General features: G+C 51.4%; 1 protein-coding gene across 1 annotated transcript in view; it reads left to right on the forward strand.

The window, feature by feature from the left end:
• The window catches only part of LOC105466323 (general transcription factor II-I repeat domain-containing protein 1-like), a 43,262-nt gene extending 20,921 nt beyond the window's left edge, over window positions 1-22,341 (forward strand). Inside the window, 5 exon segments of the mRNA XM_071094155.1 lie at window positions 10,571-10,648; window positions 11,246-11,438; window positions 14,541-14,578; window positions 20,461-20,597; window positions 22,131-22,341. Of these exon segments, the coding sequence (XP_070950256.1) occupies window positions 10,571-10,648; window positions 11,246-11,438; window positions 14,541-14,578; window positions 20,461-20,597; window positions 22,131-22,199 (515 nt within the window). The 3' untranslated portion in view covers window positions 22,200-22,341.
• Window positions 22,342-23,038: the final 697 nt, after the last annotated feature.

Genomic DNA, 23,038 nt, shown 5'->3' on the forward strand with positions numbered 1-23,038 from the left:
CGGTGCAATCTCAGCTCACTGCAACCTCCGCCTCCTGGGTTCAAGCGATTCTCCTGCCTCAGCCTCCTGAGTAGCTGGGATTACAGGCATGCACCACCAGGCCCAGCTAATTTTTTTTTTTTTTTTTTGTATTTTTAGTAGAGATGGGGTTTCACCATGTTGGCCAGGCTGGTCTCGAACTCCTAACCTCAGGTGATCCAGCCGCCTCAACCTCCCAAAGTGCAGGGATTACAAGCATGAGCCACTGAGCCCGGCCTCATTATTCTTATTTAATATTTTTGTAGAGACAGTGTCTTGCTTTATTGCCCAGGCTGGTCTAGAACTCCTGGCTTCAAGGGATCTCACCCCCTTGGTGTCCCAAAGTGCTGGGATTACAGGCGTGAGCCACTACACCCAGCCTAGATACTGGACCTTTTTTTTTTTTTTTTTTTAGGTAGGGTCTCTCTCTGTCACTCAGGCTGGAGTGCAGTGGCATGATCACGGCTCACTGCATCCTTGACCTCCCTAAGCTCAAGTGATCCTCCTGCCTCAGCCTCCCAAGTAGCTGCGACTGGAGTTGTGCACCACTGTGCCAGGCTATAATTTTTGTTTTTTTTTTTGTTTTGTTTTGTTTTTTTGTAGAGACAGGGTTTTACCATGTTTCCCAGGCTGATCTGGAACTCCTGGGCTCAAGTAATCCACATCTCAAACTTCCAAAGTACTAGGATTACAGACGTGAGTCACTGTGCCCGGCCTATGCTGGATTTTTTTTTTTTTTTTTTTTTTTTTTTTTTTTTTTTTAGACGAAGTCTCACTCTGTTCCCCAGGCTGGAGTGCAGTGGCACGATCTCGGCTCACTGCAAGCTCCGCCTCCCGGGTTCACACCATTCTCCTGCCTCAGCCTCCCCAGTAGCTGGAACTACAGGTGCCCGCCAGCACGCCCAGCTAATTTTTTGTGGTTTTGGTAGAGACTGGGTTTCACCGTGTTAGCCAGGATGGTCTTGATCTCCCTCCTGACCTTGTGATCCGCCCGCCTCAGCCTCCCAAAGTGCTGGGATTACAGGCGTGAGCCACCACACCCAGCCAATGCTGCACTTTTAATCAACACTGATTAAAAAAAAAACAAAACTGGCTGGGCGCAGTGGCTCATGCCTGTAATCCCAACACTTTGGGAGGCCGAGGCAGGTGGATCGCCTGAGGTCAGGAGTTCGAGACCAGCCTGGCTAACATGGTGAAACCCCATTTCTACTAAAAATACAAAAAAATTTGCCTGGCGTCATGACACACACCTATAATCCCAGCTACTTGGGAGGCTGAGGCAGGAGAATCGCTTGAACCCAGGAGGCTCAGGTTGCAGTGAACTGAGATCATGCCACTGCACTCCAGCCTGGGCAACAGAGCAAGACTCCATCTGAAAAAAATAAATAAAAAGCAGAGGAAGAGAAGTGGAGATTCCCCCATTCCAACAGCCTCCTTCCCACCCCCACTGCAGGTTTGGATTTGGGGGTTTGATGACTCTGGCATGTCTAGGCCCTAGAGGGGTTCAGAAGGAGGGGTCTTGGGGACCCAGAGAGTAGTTCGACAACTCAATCCCACTTTAAGACAGTTCCCTTTGAGCCAGGCATGGTGGCTTATGCCTGTAATCCCAGCACTTTGGGAGGCCGAGGCGGGCAGATCAACTGAGGTCAGGAGTTCGAGACCAGCCTGGCCAACATAGTGAAACCCCATCTCTACTAAAAATACAAAAATTAGCCGAGAGTGGTGGCTCGTGCCTGTAGTCTCAGCTACTCGAGGGTCTAAGGCAGGAGAATTGCTGGAACCTGGGAGGTGGAGATTGCAGTGAGCCCAGATCATGCCACTGCACTCCACCCTGAGTGACAGAGCGAGACTCCATCTTAAGAAAAAAATGGTAGTTCCCTTTGTAAAATGGGTCAAGGCTTAAGGGCTCCTCCTGCATGCAGTGTCCAGGCCCAGCCAGGTCTGGGGTGGCAGGAGAAGCACAGGCTCATGATCACTGGCCTGGGCACAGGTGTCTGCCCCATTGCAGCTTGGCCCTCCTCTCTCCAGGCCTCAGTTATCTCATCCATGAAATGGAGCTGATGGAATTCCTGCTAAACCTGTGCACACGCCCTACAAGGGGTTAAAAATACAAAAAACTAGCCGGGCGCGGTGGCAGGCGCCTGTAGTCCCAACTACTCGGGAGGCTGAGGCAGGAGAATGGCGTGAACCCGGGAGGCGGAGCTTGCAGTGAGCTGAGATCCGGCCACTGCACTCCAGCCTGGGCAGCAAAGCCAGACTCTGTCTCAAAAAAAAAAAAAAAAAAAAAACTGAACCTGAATGTACCTTTTTTAAATTTTTTCGAGACTGGGTCTCACTGTGTCACCCAGTGGTGACTGGGTGAATGCAGTGGTGCAATTGCTGCAGCCGTGAACTCTGCCCGGGCCTGGCAGCGAGATGGGGCTCTGTGAAGTGGTTCAGGACGGGAGAGGAGGACTATTATGCCACGCTTCTGCTACAGATCGTAGTCTCTCCCCTCTAAGCCACCCTTTCTCATCGCTGGCTGCGTCTCCCTGCTGTGAATCCGTCGTAATTACCAACATGAGATCGTCAGTCTGAGCCGAAGACCTCTAACTAGGTGGGGAGAGGCCAAGGCTGCCCAGGGCTCTTGCACTTTGTCCCGGGAGAGAGCCGCAGAGCCAGCCCAGGCATCACCCGAGCCAGCTGGTTTAAAATTGTGTACATAGCATGGCTGATTCAGTGAGCTCGGTTGTCTTTTTTTTCTCGTTGGCAAAATTCAGTTACTCCTTGGGCTAACAGACAGCAGGTTGGAAAAGAGAAGATGAGAGTTGCCCAGGTAGCGTTCAGAAGAGAGAGGAGACCGAAGAACAGAATGAGCAGGAGGGGGCAGGAAAAATGTCAAGGGACGGCCTGTCCACCAAAGGCGTCACTGTCCGGGGCAGCGGGCAAGAGGTCACTGCTGTGGGGATGGGTTCTTTCAGCAAGACTTTCTCACAGCACTGGGGGCAGAAACATGAAGGTGAAACCCCGCACACACTGAGTCCCAACTATGACATTTCCAAACAGGGAACACTGAAATGTTTGCAACTGTGGGTGTCATTTACAGCCAGTCTGGGTTCAGGGAAGCTCAGGCAGGTCCCCTCCCCGAGAATAGGTTTGCTGACTTGGCATTCAGGACAGTAAACTAAACCCCACCTTTTTTTTTTTTTTTTTAGAGACAGGGTTTCCCTATGTTGCCCAGGCTGGTCTCGAACTCCTGGCCTCAAGCAATCCTCCCACTTCAGCCTTCCAAAGTGCTGGGATGACAGGCATGAGCCACTCTGCTCAGCCTGTAGTGCTTTTTGATTGTGAGATTAGATCCAACAGGCCCAGAGTCCCAGTTGAGGAATGTGGAAACAGGCTCAGAGAGGTTGAGTGACTTTCTGTACACCACACAGCATTCGGGGTTAGACTCAAGATTGCCTTCCTGTCTAATGAGCCAGGAACTTTCCCCATCCCTGTCCCTGGAAATCCCCCTTTTCCCCACTGTATGCAGGCATTCAAGCAGGGGCTCATCCAGTCCAGCCCCTACCAGAGCCTGCCCTGCCCCATTTCCTTCAAAAACTCACGATATAAAAAAATGTAGCTTGGACAACATAACAAGATCTTATCTCTACAAAAAATGGAAAAATTAGCTGGGCGTGATGGCCTGCACCTGTAGTCCTAGCTACTGCACTTCAGCCTGAATGACAGCAAGACCCTGTCTGTATCAAAAAAAGAAAAAAAAAGTAATTATCTGTCCTCTAAATTAAATAAAAAGAAAGAGGTAGGAAAATGCAAGAGCAGCTACAGAGAAAAATCAGTGTTCTTCCTGAGCTTGATGTTGACTGAGCTAGAGAATCCCACGGACAAGGCACATTGTGGGCCTTGCACAGTGTCTGCACATAGTATGTGCCGAGCTTGTTTATTTTTTAATTTTTGTTGGTTGTTTGTTCGAGACAGGGTCTAGCTCAGTTGCCCAGGCTGGAGTGCAGTGGTGCGATCATGGCTCACTGCAAACTTCCAGGCTTAAGCGATCCTCCCACCTCAGCCTCCCGGGTAGCTGGGATTATAGGCACACACCACCATGCCCAGCTAATTTTTTTTTTTTTTTTTTTTTTTTTTTTTTTTTAGAGACAGGGTCTTGCCATGTTGCCCAGGCTGGTTTCAAACTCCTGACCTCAGCCTCCCAAAGTGCTGGGATTACAGGCATGAGCCACTACATCCGGCCAGTTCTTGGTGTTATTAACAAAGGCATTTAGCCCCACTCCACCCCGCCACACTCCAGAGGTGATCAGGACGCCTCCCCAAACCACCAGCCCCCTCAGCCAGCCCAGCCCCACTTTCCTCACATGCACACTCCCGCCACTTCTGGTTCACCACCTGGCACCTGTGTGCGCCATATAGAACTGCCATAGTGTCCTGTTGACTGCCCCGTAGTGTCACTCCCGGTTAGCCGCAGACTGGTTAGGGTTGCACTTCTCCCCAGACCAGGCAAGACTTGGAAGGAACAGGGGAAGTTTCCTGATTGGCTAATGCATGTTGAGCACCCGAAATTACAAGATACTGCAAGTTTCCTTGTGTCTTACTCGCCGCTCCCAACTGCCTTGGAGGTCCGTGTGATGAGCCCCAGCGTGCAGATGAGCCCACATCCTTGGAGCTTTGGGCCCCGTCTGGTGGTCACCTCCTCTGGGAAACCCTCCCTGACTCCCAGCTGAGTCAGGATCCCTGTTACAGGCTCCCGCGGGCCATGTAAACCAAAAAGTGCCTGAAACAGGTCTCCATCGATTTAGAGATTTATTTTGCCATAGTGGAGGACACAGCCAGGAAAAAGAGACTCAAGCTGCAATAGGGTCTGTGGCCTGTGCTTTTTTCCAGAGAGGGTTTTGAGGACTTTGGTATTTCAAGGGGAAAGAGGGGCTGGGCACAGTGGCTCACGCTAGTAATCCCAGCACTTTGGGAGGCCAAGGCAGGTGGATCACCTGAGGTCAGGAGCATAATGGGCAGCATAATGAAACCCCGTCTCTACTAAAAATAAAAAAATTTAGCCAGGCGTGGTGGCAGGTGCCTGTAATCCCAGCTACTCTGGAGGCTGAGGCACGAGAATCACTCAAACCCAGTAGGCGGAGGTTGCATTGAGCCAAAATCAGGTCACTGCACTCCAGCCTGGAAAACAGTGAGACTCTGTCTCAAAAAATAAAAAAATAAAGGGGGAAGGGGAATAGTTAATGATGTATTCGTCCTGTGCTCAGTAAATCTGCATTTTACATAAGATAAACAGAATAGAGGAAGTCAAATACACATTTGTCTTGGGTGGACAGAGCAATGATTTCTCTTCTTATCTTTGTCCCCTGCCGGTGAAGATAAGCTGTGATTTTACATGGCCAGGGTGAGGGAGGCCACCAGGGGAGATAGGTGACCTTCTGTCTCACAACTATCTGCTTAGGGACAAAAGGCTATCGCGTGACTCAGTTCCCAAGCTTAACATTTCCCTTTGGCATAGTGAGTTTGGGGTCCCATGTTTTTTGTTTGTTTGCTTGTCTTGTTTTGTTTTTTTCTTGAGATGGAGTCTCGGTCTGTCGCCCAGGCTGGAGTGCAGTGGCGCAATCTCAGCTCACTGCAACCTCCACCTCCCAGTTCAAGGGATTCTCCTGCCTCAGGCTCCTGAGTAGCTGGGATTACAGGCACGCATCACCACGCCCAGCTAATTTTTTGTATTTTTAGTAGGGACGGGGTTTCACCATGTTGGCCAGGCTGGTCTAGAACTCCTGACCTCAAGTGAGCCACTATGCCCGTTCTGGGCCTCGTCTTTGAGGGGCCTGCTAAGCTTCTTTCTATCCTGCAGGCTTCGTAGCGCTCTGACTTTGAGTCTCACTCTGTCCCGGCACAGGAGAAGACAGAGGGGTGGCATTGTGGGCTGAGAGCAACAGATTTAGAGGAAACTATCTTAAAGATTAAGCCTGCTTTCTACAGCTACTATAGCAGATGCCAGGCATGGTGGTTCACATCTGTAATCCCAGCATTTTGGGAGGTTGAGGCGGGCAGATAACCTGAGGCCAGGAGTTCGAGACCAGCCTGAGCAACATGGTGAAACCCTGTCTCTACTAAAAATACAAAAATTAGCCAGGCATGGTGGTGGGCACCTGTAATCCCAGATACTCGGGAGGCTGAGGCATGAGAATCACTTGAACCCAGGAGGCAGAGGTTGCAGTGAGCCAAGATCGTACCACTGCACTCCAGCCTGGGTGACAGAGCATGACTCTTAAAAAAAAAAAAAAAAAAAAAAAAGAAAGAAATGTAGGGGAATCCGAGACATCAGGAAACCCAGGGCTCATGGTAGAGTGGAACGACCAGGGCTTTCGGGTCGACACAGAGTACTCCTGGTGCTTAGTGGCTGTGTGACCTTGGGCAAGTTTCTTTACCTCTCTGAGCCTCTGTGTCCTTGGCTGCAGTGTCTAGGAAAGCATCTGCACACAGTGATGTGTGTGATCCAGGCCATCCTTTCTCTGTACTGTGCACGCACGGCCGTGCCTGCTGAGAATCCTGCCACCAAAGATTCCTCAGTGGCATGGGGACAGATAGAATGTGCCGTCGCTTCCCTGCAGGCTCTAGGAGCTGGTCCTTGGGCCCAGGACTCCATTACAGTGGTCTGCATGGGATTTGGACAAGGGTGGCCTTGATTCTTCCCACATCCTAGTCCTGAAAGGAAGGGCCATGTTGGGCCACAGGAGAAGAGGAGGGTTCTAGGGGATGTGGAGCGTGGGGTCTTGGTGTGGCTGAATTAGAGGCATTACTCCACAAGATAGGGACACGGGAGGAGGACATTGTCTGGGATGGCTGATGTTTGCAGTGTATCTGGGCACCCAGGGGGGCTGGCAGGCCGTGCCTGAAGACAGATGCAGCAACTCAGAGATGTGCGGAGATTCCTCAATGTGGGTGTGGATGGACCAGGCCAGGGACCTGCAGGGTTTGGAAGGACCTGAGGTGGTGAGTGTTGGAGCCCTGGGAAAAGGAGGAACCAGGCCAAGCAGGTGCCCAGCCTGTCTCCTGTGGGAAGCTCCCTGCTCTTTGGGGCAACCCCCACATTGGGAACAGGGCCTCCCTTCTGGGCAGCTTGTGCATAGGAGGCCAAACCACCCAGATGGGGTCAGCAGACTCCAAGCAGCACAGAGCACCAGCCCAGGAGATGCAGTTCCCAAGGCAGCCTCTAAACAGAAGTGAGCTCTTCGCAGAGTTTTCAAGATTAAAAGAGCCAGGTAGGCCGGGCGCGGTGGCTCAAGCCTGTAATCCCAGCACTTTGGGAGGCCGAGACGGGCGGATCACGAGGTCAGGAGATCGAGACCATCCTGGCTAACACGGTGAAACCCCGTCTCTACTAAACATACAAAAAACTAGCCGGGCGAGGTGGCGGGCGCCTGTAGTCCCAGCTACTCGGGAGGCTGAGGCAGGAGAATGGCGTAAACCCGGGAGGCGGAGCTTGCAGTGAGCAGAGATCCGGCCACCGCACTCCAGCCTGGGTGACAGAGCGAGACTCCGTCTCAAAAAAAAAAAAAAAGAGCCAGGCACAGTGGCTCACAACTGTAATCCCAGCACTTTCGGAGGCTGAGGGCAGGAGGATCGCTTGAGCCTAGGAGTTGAAGAACAGCCTGTGCAACAGAGAGAGACTCTCTCTACAAAAAATTTAAAAAAAAACCTTAGTCTGGCACGGTAGTCCATGCCTGGAGCCCCAGCGACTTGAGAGGCTGAGCGGGGAGGATTGCTTGAACCAAAAAGTTCAAGGCTGCAGTGAGTCATGATGGCACCACTGTACTCCAACCTGGGAAACAGGGAGTCTCAAAAAATAGTAGTCAGGCCGGGCACGGTGGCTCACGCCTATAATCCCAGCACTTTGGGAGGCCAAGGTAGGCAGATCACCTGAGCTCAGGAGTTCGAGACCAGCCTGGCCAACATGGCAAAACCCCATCTCTATTAAAAATACAAAAATCAACCAGACGTGGTGGCAGGCGCCTGTAGTCCCAGCTCTCAGGAGGCTGACGCACGAGAATAGCTTGAACCTGGGAGGCAGAGGTTGCAGTGAACGGAGACCGCACCCCTGCACTCCAGCCTGAGCAACAGAGTGAGACTCTGTCTTGGAAAAACAAGAGGAAAAAAAACAGGAGTCATTTTGTTCCAAAGATCCATCAGTCTCCTCTGCCCTACATCATCCGGCCCTGGCTCCCTGCCTGCTTCTAGCTCTACTCCCCCAACATCTCACCCTTACCCTATCCGCCTGCCCCAGAGGCCCAGCCCACGTGACCCCACGCTTCTCAGAGAGGAGATTTCCTGTTGGACATGCAAACCACCCTTCCTGCAATCCCAGCCCCGTCCTCAACCCTGGCACAAGCCTGCAGGCTGCTGCAGAGCTCTACCCCAGACCCCATCTCCAGCCCAACCACCCCTCAGCCTTACAGCCCAGCTCAGGCCCCGTCTCCAGGGCCAACTGACCCCAGCAGCTTCTCTAGGCTACAGGGAGGGGACAGCGGAGCACGCCAGGGCTCAAGTAGCAGATAGGCCATGACGGTTGCCTGGGCAGTGAGCGGGGAGAATGCACAGCCCCCACACTCCCAGACACGGTCTGTTTCCCATTCACAGATCTTGGCCAGCGAGCAGTCAGGGGATTTCCAACAGCCCAGCACAGTCACACCAGCCCCTGTGCACAGACCCCGCTAGGCCTATCAGTCGTCTCCCCTATACCACCCCGAAGTTCAGCCACTTCCAGTACACAGGATCTTTCTTTTTTTTTCCTTTTTTTTTTTTTTTTTTTTTTTTTTGAGACGGAGTTTCACTCTTGTCGCCCAGTCTGGAGCACAGTGGCGCGATCTTGGCTCACTGCAACCGCTGCCTTCCAGGTTCAAGCAGTTCTCCTGTCTCAACCTCTTGAGTAGTTGGGATTACAGGTGCCCGCCACCACACTTGGCTAATTTTCGTATTTTTAGTAGAGTCGGGGTTTCGCCATGTTGGCCAGGGTGGTCTCGAACTCCTGACCTCTGGTGATCTGCCCGTCTCGGTCTCCCACAGTGCTGGGATTACAGGTGTGAGTTGCTGCACCCGGCCAACACAGGATCTTTCACCCTTGAGTGCCTGTGATTGGATGGTCCTTCTGCCCCATTGTCTTCCCACTGCCACTCCATCCTTCACAAACTCCTACCTGCCTTTTCGGAGTCCGTTTTTTTCTGTTGTTGTTTTCATTTTTGTTTGAGACAGGTCTCCGTCTCCCAGGCTGGAGTACAGTGACGTGATCTCTGCTCACTGCAACCTCCACCTCCCAGGCTCAAGCGATTCTCCTGCCTCACCCTCCCGTGTAGCTGGACTACAGGTGCCCGCCGCCACACCCAGCTAATCTTTTTGTATTTTTAGTAGAGACAGGGTTTCACCATGTTGGCCAGGCTGGTCTCGAACTCCAGGCCTCAAGTGATCTGCCTGCCTCTGCCTCCGCAAGTGCTGGGATTATAGGCATGAGCCACCATGTCAGGCCTTGAGAGCCCATTCAAGCATCCTGCTCTCCTGGGGGAGGTCTCCCCAGACTTGCCCAGACAGGGTGGGCATTCCTGATTCATGCCCCTTGTCTCCTAAGTGTGTTCTGTTGTACTTTAGTGACCAGGTGACACCCCCTCTGGCTGGGATCCCCTCAGGGGAGCAGCCCTGTCTCTTCTCTTTAGGTTGTTTCATGCCCAACACAGGGCCTGTGCTGGGGACACTGGTAAGAAAATGTAGGATGGGCTGGCCACCGTGGCTCACACCTGTAATTCCTGAACTTTGGAAGGCCAAGGCAAGAGGATCACTTGAGGCCAGGAGTTCAAGATCAGCCTGGGCAACATAGCGAGGCTCCATCTCTAACAAAAATTTAAAAAATTAGGCGTGGTGGCGCACTTCTTTATTCCCAGCTACTCAGGAGGCTGAGGCAGGAGGATCACTTGAGCCTGGGATTTGGAGGCTACTATGAGCTATCTATGATTGCACTACTGCCTTCCAGCCTGGATGACAGAGCAAGACCATGTCTCAAAAAAAGAAAAATGGATGGATGGACAGACCAACAACTGAGACTAGAAACCAGCTACTGCCAGGTGCAGTGGCTCAAGCCTGTAATCCTAGCATTTTGGGAGGCTGAGGTGGGTGGATCACCTGAGCCCAAGAGTTTGAGACCAGCCTGGGCAACATGGTGAAAACCCGTCTCTACTAAAAAATACAAAAATTAGCTGGGCATGGTGGTGTGTGCCTGTGATCCCAGCAACTTGGGAGGCTGAGGCAGGAGAATCGCTTGAACCTGGGAGGTGGAGGTTGCAGTGAGCTGAGATCATGCCACTGCACTCCAGCCTGGGCAACAGAGCGAGACTCTGTCTCAAAAATATATAAATAAAATTAAATAAATAAATAAATAAACAAACAAACAGGTGCATGGGAGTGGGTGGGGCCTGCAGATAATGTTTTGGCAAGTCAGGGATGCCTGGTGGGAGAAGCAGCAGGTCCGGTGGCCAAGCCGATGCCAACTCTCATGGCCCCTTGTCTTCCTCTTTAGATAAAGATGACGCCAACAGACTCGGGGAGAAGGTGATCCTGTGGGAGCAGGTGAAGGAACTCTTCAACGAGAAATACGGTCAGTGCCTGTGGTCGGGATCAGCACACCAAGCCCTCTTCCCGGGGGAAGCAGGAGCCCCTCCCTCCCTCTGCAGCCAGCCTCGCCTTCAGAAGCCCCCAGCTGGCCTGCCTGCTCCCTGGGGACACGGCTGCTCTGCCTATGACCCACATTTTGTGTATGCTGATTTTCTTTTTTTTTAAACAGGGTCTCACTCTGTTGCCCAGGTTGGAGTACAGTGGTGCAATCTCTGCTCACTGCAGCCTCCACCTCCTGGGCTTAGGCGATCCTCCTGCCCCAGCCTCCCAAGTAGCTGGGTCTACAAGCGTGCGCCACCACTCCCGGCTAATTTTTCTATTTTTAGTAGAGAGGATGTTTCACCATGTTGCCCAGACTGGTCTTGATCTTCTGGGCTCAAGCGATCCTTCCACCTCAGCCTCCCAAAGTCGTGGGATTACAGGTATGAGCCACCACACCCAGCCTGTGTGTCTTGATTTTTAAATTCTCTAGGTGTGATGGCTGCTGGGCTGAGGCAGACCAGACTCCAGCCCTTTCCCTACTGGGCTTTGCCTTGGACAGGAGACATCTTTCCTCACTGTGACTTCCTGTGCCCTCTAGGTGAGGCCCTGGGCCTGAACCGACCAGTGCTGGTCCCTTATAAACCGATCCGGGACAGTCCAGATGCCGTGGAGGTCACGGGCCTGCCTGATGACATCCCCTTCCGGAACCCCAACACCTACGACATCCACCGGCTTGAGAAGATCCTGAAGGCCCGAGAGCACATCCTCATGGTCATCATTAACCAGCTCCAGTAAGGGCCTGGCCTCTGGAACGGGCAACAGAGAGGGTGAGGCCATGGGGAGGGTGAAAGTCAAGGTCACGGTGGGTCAGCTGGGATCCAGACCCAGGTGTACTGTAATAGTTCCTGCCTCTTTCTCCTGAAACATACACTTCAACACTCATGGACATTTACTTATTTTTAAAGATTTTTTTTTTTAGATATTAAATTTGTTCTCTGGGGAAGAAACAAAAACAAAATATGTTTTCATTAAATTTGACTTTTTCTGAGTATACAATTCTGATTTTTAACATATGTAAATATAAATATGTATTTAAATATGAATGTTTAAATAAAACATGAATATTTATTTAAAAAAATAATTATAATTCCATAGTCTCAGTGATTACTTTTTTTTCTTTTTTTTTGAGACAGGGTCTTGCTCTGTCACCCAGGCTGGAGTGCAGTGGCACAATCTCAGTTCACTGCAACCTTCACCTCCTGGCTTCAACCGATTCTCGTGCCTCAACCTCCCAAGTAGCTGGGATTACAGGTGTGCACCACCATACCAGCTAATTTTTGTATTTTTTGGTAGAGATGCAGTTTCACCATGTTGGCCAGGCTGGTCTCAAAGTCCTGACCTGAAGTGATCTGTCTGCCTCAGCCTCCCAAAGTGCTGGGATTACAGGCGTGAGCCACTGCACTCAGCCTCCGTTATTACTATTATACCATATATCCTTACAGTCTTTTGGGTTTTGGTTTTTGTTTTGAGACAGGGTCTCAGTCTTTTGCCCAGGCAGGCATACAGAGGTATGATCATGGCCCACTGCAGCCTCAATAGGGTCTCACTGTGTTGCCCAGGCTGGTCTTGAACTCCTAAGCTCAAGTGATCCTCCCACCTCAGCCTCCCAAATTGCTGGGGTTACAGGTGTGAACCACCACACCCAAACTGTGCGGCCCAGTCTTTCTTTTTAATACAATAGATGATTTTATTATTTTCAGAACAATACACAAAGCAACCTGGAAAATACAAAAAAAAATAGAAGAAAAGAACATAGCTGTAACTCTCCTACTGAAAATCAACACTGTGATGCATTTCTTTATATTTTTAAATTATTATTTTATCAATATATTATTACTTTCTTTTTGAGATGGAGTCTCATTCTGTCTTGCAGGCCACTATATTGGTAAGGCAGGTCTCAAACCCCTGACCTCAGGTGATCCACCCACCTTGGCCTCACAAAGTGCTAGGATTACAGGCGTGAGTCACCGCGCCCAGCCACTTTTTATTTTATTTTATTTTATTTTATTTTGTATTGCACAGGCTAGTCTCGAACTCCTGGGCTCAGGCCATCCTCCCATGTCAGCCTTTCAAAGTGCTGGGATTATGGGGGTCAGCCACCACACCTGGCCTGTGGTGTATTTCTTTTTTCTTTTTTTTAAGATGGAGTTCTGCTCTTGTTACCCAGGCTGAAGTGCAATGGCACGATCTCAGCTCATTGCAACCTCCACCTCCCAGGTTCAAGCAATTCTCCTGCCTCAGCCTCCCGAGTAGCTAGGATTACAAGCATGTGCCACCACACCTGGCTAATTTTTTTTTTTTTTTTTTTAATAGAGACGGGGGTTTCACCATATTGGTAAGGCAGGTCTCGAACCCCTGACCTCAGGTGATCTGCCCTCCTCGGCCTCTCAAACTGCTGGGATTACAAGCTTGAGCCACAGCACTTGGCCTGCCTTCAGTGTTATATTACATGTTTTGTTTCTTGAGATGAGGTCTTGCTCTATCGCCCAGGCTGGAGTGCAGTGGCACCATCTTGGCTCACTGCAACCTCTGCCTCCCAGATTCAAGCGATTCTCATGCCTCAGCCTCCTGAATAGCTGGGATCACAGGTGCCCGCCACCACACCCAGCTAATTTTTGTATTTTTGTAGAGGCAGGGTTTCACCATGTTGGCCAGGCTGGTCTCAAACTCCTGACCTTAAGTGATCCGCCTACCTCGGCCTCCCAAAGTGCTGGGATTACAAACATGAACCACCATGCCTGGTCTACCTGTTTTTTTAAATTAAGATAATATTTGCATGTGTAAAAAAAAAAAAATTGTTCAAAATCAAAAAGTGGAGGTTTCCTTTCTCCCACAGATAGTTCACCCCCTGAAGTAACAACTAGAAAATGCAGGAAAACGGCCAGGTGTGGTGGCTCACGCCTGTAATCCCAGCTATACGGGAGGCTAAGGCAAGACAATTGCTTGAACCCGGGAGGTGGAGGTGGCGGTGAACTGAGACCATGCCACAGCACACCAGCCTGGGCAATAGAGCGAGACTCCGTCTCAAAAATAATGATAATAATAATAATTAATTTAAAAAAGTTAGCCAGGCATGGTGGTATGCACCTGCATTCCCAGCTACTGGGAAGCTGAGGCAGGAGGATCAATTGATCCCAGGAGTTCGAGGCTGCAGTGAGCTAGGATGGCACCACTGAACTCCAGCCTGGGCAAAAGAGTGAGACTGTCTCAAAAATAATAATTAATAATAATGCTGTGATGACTATCCACTTGCATAAATCTGGGCACACATTTCTGATCACTTGGTCAGACAACATCCTCGCTTTATAGATGAGGACAGCAGACCCAGAGGAATGATTTGCTGGCACAGGCCCATCATCCAGGGCCTATATGGGGGCTCCTCTGTTGGGATGGTGTGTTCTCCATTTTTATTTGGGTCTTACTGGGCAGCAGCAGCAGCACATCTCAGGCAGCAGGTGAGAAGGAGGGGAAAACAGCCAGATGCAATGGCTCATGCCTGTAATCCCAGTACTTTGGGAGGCGGAGACAGGAGGATCACCTGAGGCCAAGACCAGCCTGGCCAACATGGTGAAACCATGTCTCTACTAAAAATATAAAACTTAGCTGGGCGTGGTGGCAGGCGCCTATAGTCCCAGCTACTCGGGAGGCTGAGGCAGGAGAATGGCGTGAACCCAGGAGGTGGAGGCTGCCGTGAGCCGAAATTGCACCACTGCACTTCAGCCTGGGTGACCGAGCGAGACTCCATATCAAAAAAAAAAAAAAAAAAAAAAAAAAAAAAAAAAGGAGGGGAAAACCTCATTTTCTAACTGCCACCTAATTTCTTTCTTTTTCAGACCCTTTGCAGAAATCTGCAATGATGCCAAGGTGCCAGGTGAGTCGGAGGTGAAGAAGCCACCCTTCTGCCCCGCAGGGACTAGAGACTGTTCTTTTTGAAAAAAGGTAGAGCCGGGCACAGTGGCTCACGCCTGTCATCCCAGCACTTTGGGAGGCCGAGGCAGGCAGATCACTTGAGGTCAGGAGTTCAAGACCAGCCTGAGCAACATGGTGAAACCCTGTCTCTACTAAAAATACAACAATTAGCTAGGCGTGGTCATGGGCACCTGTAATCCCAGCTACTCGGGGGACTGAGGCAGGAGATTTGCATGAACCCAGGAGGCGGAGGTTGCAGTGAACTGAGATCGCGCCCCTGCACTCCAGCCTGAGCAACGGAGCAAGACCTCGTCTCTTAAAAAAAAAATTGAATAAATTTCTTAAAGGCAGAGATAGATGTGGTCCAGGTGGGCATGCAATAGATGGCTGACCACCTTGAAAAATATATAACCCCTCTCCACCCTGGTACCTCCCGAGGGAGCCTGAGGTCTCCATGAATGAGGCCAGGTATCCCCAAGAGGCCCCCAGAAACCTGCAGGTGCCCTGCAGAGGGGAGGCCCTACCATAGCACCAATGAATGTAGGAGGTCAGCTAGAAGGACAAGAGGCAGGCCGGGCCTCAGGGAGCATCATGGAGGCCTCCTGGGTAGCAGAGGGGTAGCATGTGACTGAAGGGGTGAGGCAGGCGGGCACTGCCCGAGACTGGCCAGACCCCCTCCGTTCTGCTGGCATCTGCAGGGTATACAGATCCTTTCGTCAGGCACCTGGGGCCGCCTGGCATGATGGTTCTGATTAAGGTGGATGATGGGACTTAGGAGAAGGTACTCCCAGGTGACTATGATGTGCACCCGATTAAGAAACACTGATTGGGCCAGGCGCGGAGGCTCACACCTGTAATCCCAGCACTTTGGGAGGCCGAGGCAGGCAGATCACTTGAGATCAGGAGTTCGAGTCCAGACTGGCCAACATGGTGAAACCCCGTCTCAACTGAAAATAGAAAAATTAGGGCTGGAAGCGGTGGCTCACGCGTGTAATCCCAGCACTTTGGGAGGCCAAGGTGGGTGGATCACCTGAGGTCAGGAGTTCGAGACCAGCCTGGTCAACATGGCAAAACCCCATCTCTACTAAAAATACAAAAATTAGCCAGGTATGGTGGCATGTTCCTGTAGTCCCAGCTACTAGCGTGGCTGAGGCAGGAGGATCGCTTGAACCTGGGAGGCAGAGGTTGCAATGAGCCAAGATTGTGCCACTGCACTCTAGCCTGGGCAACAGAGCAAGACTCCACCTCAAAAAAAATCAAAAAAGAAAGAAAAAGAAAAATTGGCCTGGCATGGTGGTGCACGCCTGTAGTCCTAGCTACTTGGGAGTCTGAGGTGGGAGGATCCCTTCAGCCCAGGAGGCAGAGGTTGCAGTGAGTCAAGGTCACACCACTGTGTTCCAGGCTGGGTGACAGAGCAAGACTCTGTCTCAAAAAGAAAAAGAAAAAGAAACTGATTGGCCGGGTGTGGCGGCTCACACCTCTAATCCCAGCAGTTTGGGAGGCCTAAATGGGAGGATTGCTTGAGTCCAGGAGTTTGAGACCAACCTGGGCAACATAGTGAGACCTTGTCTCTACAAAAGGTTTTTTTCTCCTATCCAAGTACTAACCAGGCCTTCTGAGATCAGGAAAGATCAGGCGTGTTCAGGGTGGTATGGCCATAGACCAAAAAGTTTTTTCTAAAATTTAGCAGGGCATGGTAGTAGGCACTTGTAGTCCCAGCTACACAGGAGGCTGAGGCTGGAGGATCACTTGAGCCCAAGAGTTTAAGGCTGCAGTGAGCTATGATTATGCCACTGTACTCCTGCCTGGATGACAGAATGAGACCCCAACTCTTTTTTTCCTTTTTTTTTTTCCCAAGACAGAGTCTTGCTCTGTCACCCAGGCTGGAGTGCAGTGGCATGATCTCACTCACTGCAACCTCCGCCTCCTGGGTTCAAGTGATTCTCCTGCCTCAGCTTCCCAAGTAGCTGGGATTACAGGCTCCTGTCACCACACCCAGCTATTTTTTGTATTTTTAGTAGAGATGGGGTTTCCCCATGTTGGCCAGGCTGGTCTCGAACTCCTGACCTCATGATCCGCCCACCTCGGCCCCCCAAAGTGCTGGGATGACAGGTGTGAGCCACTGCTCCCGGCCTTTTTTTTTTTCCCAGACAGAGTCTCGCTCTGTCACTCAGGCTGGAGTCAATCTTGCAATCTTGGCTCACTGTAACCTCCACCTCCTGAGTTCAAGCGATTCTCATGCCTCAGCCTCCCGAGTAGCTGGGACTTCAGGCATGCACCACCACACCCAGCTAACTTTCTGTATTTTTAGTAGAGGTGAGGTTTCACCATGTTGTCCAGGCTGGTCTCAAACTCCTGACCTCAAGTGATCCTCCCACCCCAGCATCCCAAAGTGCTGGGATTACAGGCGTGAGTCACTGTGCCTGGTTGAGACTCCATCTCCTAAGAAATAAAAAAGAAGAAAGAAAAAATACCGATCTAATCTTACCCCACCTCATTGTACAGCTGGGAAGCTGAGGCGCAGAGACGCCCAGGGACTTGCCCAGGCCACATAGTGAGTCAGATGCTGTGTAGACCCTGCTGTCAGGACCACCCATCTGGGTCAGACCACCGTGGGTCACAGGGCCCAGTATGGCTGCTCAGCCAGGATAGTGATAGGATTCAGCAAGGCCACGCTACAACCTGGCCTGAGACCCAAGGCCCTGACTCCTGTCAGGACCAGGTTCACCTGGAACTCCTGAGCCTGAGGTGGCACAACCCAGCTAGAAGCCACCTCCTTCCATCAAGAACTGATCACAAGCCTGGGCCATATAGTGAGACCCCCCACCCCGCCCCACCATCTCTGCAAAAAGTTAAAAATTAGCCAGGCGCAGTGGTGCATACCTGTTGTCCCAGCTACACAAAAGGATGAGGCAGGAGGAGTGCTTGAGGCCGGAAGGTGGAGGCTGCAGTGAGCTGTAATTGCGCCACTGCGCTCCAGCCTGGGCGACAGAGTGAGACCTTGTTTCCAAAAAAAAAAAGAGCCAGTTACAAGGGTCAGGCATGGCACTGAACACACGGATCTGGAGGCGACTTGGTTTGCTCGCAGGTCAAAGGCAGAGATGAGGCTGGGCACGGTGGCTCATGTCTGTAATCCCAACACTTTGGGAGGCTGAGGCAGGGAGGCAGGTGGATCACCAGAGGTCAGGAGTTCAAGACGAGCCTGGCCAACATGGTGAAACCCTGTCTCTACAAAAAAAAAAAAAAAAAATTAGCTGGGGGTGGTGGTGGGCACCTGTAATCCCAGACACTCAGGAGGCTGAGGCAGGAGTAAACCCAGGAAGCGGAGGTTGCAATGAGCCGAGATGGCACTACTATACTCCAGCCTGGGCAACAGAGCCAGGCTCTGTCTCAAAAAAAAAAAAAAAACAAAAAACATGGCAGAGACATAGAAGGCCACATGAAGGTCTCAGAAGGATTTGGGACAGATGCCCAGAGGGTGGATACTGTCACCCACATCCACCACTCCCTCCAATGTGGCCATCTCTCATGGTGACTCAAGGATGGCCACAGCCCATGGACCAGTCTGAGACAGAGGGTGGGGCAGCCTCTGACTTCTTTTTCATGTGGAATCTCCCACAAAATTCCCTCTGACTCAGAGCCTGGGCTCCTCCTGCCTCCAGGGTCTTCTCTTTCCCAGGGTATCTATGCCACATCACAGACCCCCAGTTTCTGACTTTTCTCCAGTTGAAGAGACATTTGCCCCATGGACCTCGCCTGCCCTTACTCTGTGTCATTAAGACCCTTCTGGTGAGCTGAGTACAGTGGCTCACACCTGTAATTCCAGCACTTTGGGAGGCTGAAGCAGGAGAATTCTTTGAGCCCAGGAGTTCAAGACCAGACTGGGCAACATAGAGAGACCTCGTCTCGACAAAAAATTAGCCAGGCAGGGTGGTGTGCACCTGTAGTCCCAGTTACTCGGGAGGCTGAGGCAGGAGGATCACTTGAGCTTGGGAAGTGGAGGTTGCAGTGAGCTAAGACCACACCACTGCACTCCAGCGTGGGCGACAGAGTGAGACCTTGTCTCAAAAAGACAATAAAAGCCCTTCTTTATTGGGCTGGGCGAGGTTTCCATGCAGTAACCCATCCAATCAGGACATGCCGCTCAGAGTTTTACATCTTCACCTCAAGTGAATTCAGCAACCGCAGAACACCTGCCGACCCCTGCTCCGCGCTGGGCCAGGTGCTGGGTTCTTGTATGCACGCGGTGCTTTCTGAGTCTCACCTCACACTGGTTTCCCCATTTGACTCAGAGAGGTTCATCGGTTTTCCCAAATTCACACAGTGATAATAGTAAGTGGCCACAGGGAAATTTGAACTTAGGACTTCTCATTCCAAACCAGAGTTTCTTTCCCTGGGGCACTGCCTGTCTACTTGGACCTGTGAACTCTCCACTCAAGGCCACCATACATCAGTGATAACCATAGCAATACAATTTTTAAATATTTTAATAGAGACAGGGTCTCACCATGTTGCCCAAGCTGGTCTCAAACTCCTGACCTCAGTCAATCCACCCACCTTGGTCTCCCAACATGCTGGGATTACCAGTGTGAGCCACTGCACCCAGTCCCAGGTCCTCTTTATACCCTCCCTGGACCACCTAGCCTGCAGGCCCAGCCTCCCCAGAACTCCCAGAGCATCTCCCGGGGCCCCACATCCCCTCCCAGCCTTAAAGAGCCCAGGAAAGAATGTGGCCTCTGGAGTCACACAGACTTGGCCTTGGAGAAAGTCCTTTAACAGCCCTGCCCCTTCGGGTGCTCATGAGTGAAATGTGAATAGGATTTTAGAGGGTTGCTGGGAGGATCCCAGGAGACAATGTGCAAAACATTTAGCACAGTGCCCAGCATCCAGAAAATACTCAGAGACTGAGAATGTGATTAATATTGTTGCCACGAGTCAGGCACGATGGCTCATGGCTGTAATCTCAGCATCTGGGGAGGCTGAGGCAGGAGGATGGCTTGAGGTTGGGAATTTGAAACCAGCCTGGGCAACATAATGATACAAAAATACAAAAAGTTAGCCAGGCATGGTGGTGCACACCTATAGTCCCAGCTACTCGCGAGCCTGAAGTGGGAAGATTGCTTGAGCCCAGGACTTGGAGGCTGCAGTGAGCTACAATTGCACCACTGTACTCCAGCCTGGACAACAGAGTGAGACCTTAAAAAACAATATAGGCCAGGTTTGATGGCCCATGCCTATAATCCCAGCACTTTGGGAGGCCGAGGTGGATGGATCACTTGAGGTCAGGAGTTCAAGACCTGCCTGCCCAACACAGTGAAACCCCATCTCTACTAAAATACAAAAAATTAGCCGGGCGTGGTGGCAGATGCCTGTAATCCCAGCTACTCGGGAGGCTAAGGCAGTAGAATCGCTTGAACCCAGGAGGTGGAGGTTGCAGTGAGCCAAGATCGCGCCACTGCACTCCAGGCTGGGTGACAGAGCAAGACTCTATCTCAAAACAAAACAACAACAACAACAACAAACAGAGAGAGGACCTAGGGCCTGAGGGGTAAGTTTGCTGGGGAGGAGAAGGGACACCTGGGAATGAGGATGCAGTGTTAACGAAGGCAGGCAGGCCAGCAAGAGCAGGAGGCCGGGGAGAGTGGGCCCTCGGGCTTGCTTTGGGAAGGAGGCTGGACAGGTGGGCTCTGGACAGGTGAGCCCTGACCCTCAGGGGATCAGGAGCCTGAAATCCTGAAAGGGGGACTCGAAAACTTAAGACAGAACACTTTTCCAGAGAGCTCAGGAGGCTGAGACAGAAAACCCTCAGCTTCCAGCATCAACAGGCTTTTCCCCTCCTTCTAGCCAAAGACAGCAGCATTCCCAAGCACAAGAGAAAGCGGGTCTCGGAAGGAAATTCCATCTCCTCTTCCTCCTTGTCTTCCTGTTCCTCATCCTCTAACCCGGATTCAGTGGCATTGCCCAATCAGATCTCACTCATGGTAAAGTTGCACAGATTTGGACTCCAGCCCTCGTCTCTGTGACCCTCCCCCCTCAGTCAGGCAGGGCCGTCTACTCTGGATGTGGGCCCAGGGGATGGGGAGGCACTGGGCTTTGAGGGGGGACCTTCTGGCCTTAGGGGTTATAGATGCATCCACCCGTCTCACCCAAGAGGTAGCCCATCCTTCTCACGGGGTACTCACAGGCACTCAGGCAGGAATTCACATCCCCGCTGGGCAGATGGGCCAGCGGAGGTCCAGGGAGGGACCTGCCCATGCCCTTCAGCCATGCCAGAGCTGGAGACATGAAAAGAAATGTCACTGGCCAGGCGCAGTGGCTCACACCTGTAATCCCAGCACTTTGGGAGGCCAAGGTGGGTGGATTACCTGAGGTCAGGAGTTTGAGACCAGCCCGGCCAACATGGTGAAACCCCATCTCTACTAAAAATACAAAAATTATCCCAGCATGGTGGTGCACGCCTGTAATCCCAGCTACTAGGGAGGCTGAGGCAGGAGAATCACTTGAACCCGCGAGGCAGAGGTTGCGGTGAGCCAAGATCATGCCATTGCACTCCAGCCTGGGCAACAAGAGCAAAACTCCATCTCAAAACAAATAAATAAATTAATTTAATTAAATTAAAAAAAAAAAAAAGAAAACAGGCTGGGCATAGTGGCTCACACCTCTAATCCCAGCACTTTAAGAGGCCAAGGCAGGTGGATCACCTGAGGTCAGGAGTTTGAGACCAACCTGACCAACATGGAGAAACCCCATCTCTACTAAAAATACAAGATTAGCTGGGCATAGTGGTGCATGCCTGTTATCCCAGCTACTGGGGAGGCTGAAATGGGAGAATTGCTTGAACCTGGGAGGCAGAGGTTGCAATGAGCCAAGGCTGCACCACTGCACTCCAGCCTGGGCGACAAGAGTGAAACTCTGTATCAGAAAAAAAAAAAAAAAAAATTGGCCAGGCACGGTGGCACATGCCTGTGGTCCCAGCTACTTGGGAGGCTGGGGTAGGAGGACTGCTTCAGCCCAAGGGGATTGAGGGTGCAGTGAGCCAAGATCATGCCATTGCACTCCAGCCTGGGCAAGAGAATGAGACTCCATCTCAAAAATAAATAGGCTGGGTGTGGTGGCTCACACCTGTAATCCTAGCACTTTGGGAGGCCGAGGCAGGTGGATCACTTGAGGTTCAGGAGTTCGAGACCAGCCTGGCCAACATGGCAAAACCCCATCTCTACTAAAAATAAAAAAATTAGCCAGGCATGGTGGCCGGTGCCTATAATCCCAGCTACTCGGGAGGCTGAGGCAGGAGACTCGCTTGAACCTGGGGGGCCAAAGTTGCAGTGAGCCGAGATTGCGTCACTGCACACTAGCCTGGGCAAAAGAGTGAAACTCCATCTCAAAAAAATAAAAAATATCAAATATAAATAAATAACCTCTGAGAAAAGCCCCTCCAAAAGCAGAGCTAAGCATTTTGGGTTCGTTCCGCATCACCTGGAGTCCTAGCCCAGTCCCTTTGTCACTCTCTCTAGCAATGACCAATGTACATGGTGGACTATGCTGGCCTGAACGTGCAGCTCCCCGGACCTCTTAACTACTAGACCTCAGTACTGAATCAGGACCTCACTCAGAAAGACTAAAGGAAATGTAATTTATGTACAAAGTGTATATTCGGATATGTATCGATGCCTTTTAGTTTTTCCAATGATTTTTACACTATATTCCTGCCACCAAGGCCTTTTTTTTTTGAGACGGAGTCTCGCTCTGTCGCCCAGGCTGGAGTGCAGTGGCGCGATCTCGGCTCACTGCAAGCTCCGCCTCCCGGGTTCCCGCCATTCTCCTGCCTCAGCCTCCCGAGTAGCTGGGACTACAGGCGCCCACAACCGCGCCCGGCTAATTTTTTGTATTTTTAGTAGAGACAGGGTTTCACCGTGGTCTCGATCTCCTGACCTTGTGATCTGCCCGCCTCGGCCTCCCAAAGTGCTGGGATTACAGGCGTGAGCCACCACGCCCGGCAGGCCTTTTTAAATAAGTAAAAAAAAGAAAGAAAAAGTGCTGCCTTTACTTTTATGGTCACTGTTTCACATTCTCGTTTGGATCGCAGCCGCAGCTGTCACTGGGGACAAGGTCGGGAAACGCAGCTCAGGTGCCCTGCCCTCTTCCTCATCACAGCAGAGGTAGTGTCCAGGAAGCCCTCAGAGCTCTTTGTGCTCCTGGGAGCATGTGACATCAAGAAGAAAAGCCACGGAAGGAAAATGTGCCATGGGGCCGGGCATGGTGGCTCACGCCTGGAATCCCAGCACTTTGGGAGGTTGGTGGCTCACGCCTGGAATCCCAGCACTTTGGGAGATTGAGGTGGGTGGATTGCTTGAGGTCAGGAGTTCGACCTCGTTGGGCTGTAATATTGATGTTTTGGGAGGCCAAGGTGGAGGATTGCTTG

This window comes from Macaca nemestrina, chromosome 4 (assembly GCF_043159975.1).
Source record: "Macaca nemestrina isolate mMacNem1 chromosome 4, mMacNem.hap1, whole genome shotgun sequence".
In the NCBI taxonomy this organism is placed as follows: Eukaryota; Metazoa; Chordata; class Mammalia; order Primates; family Cercopithecidae; genus Macaca; species Macaca nemestrina.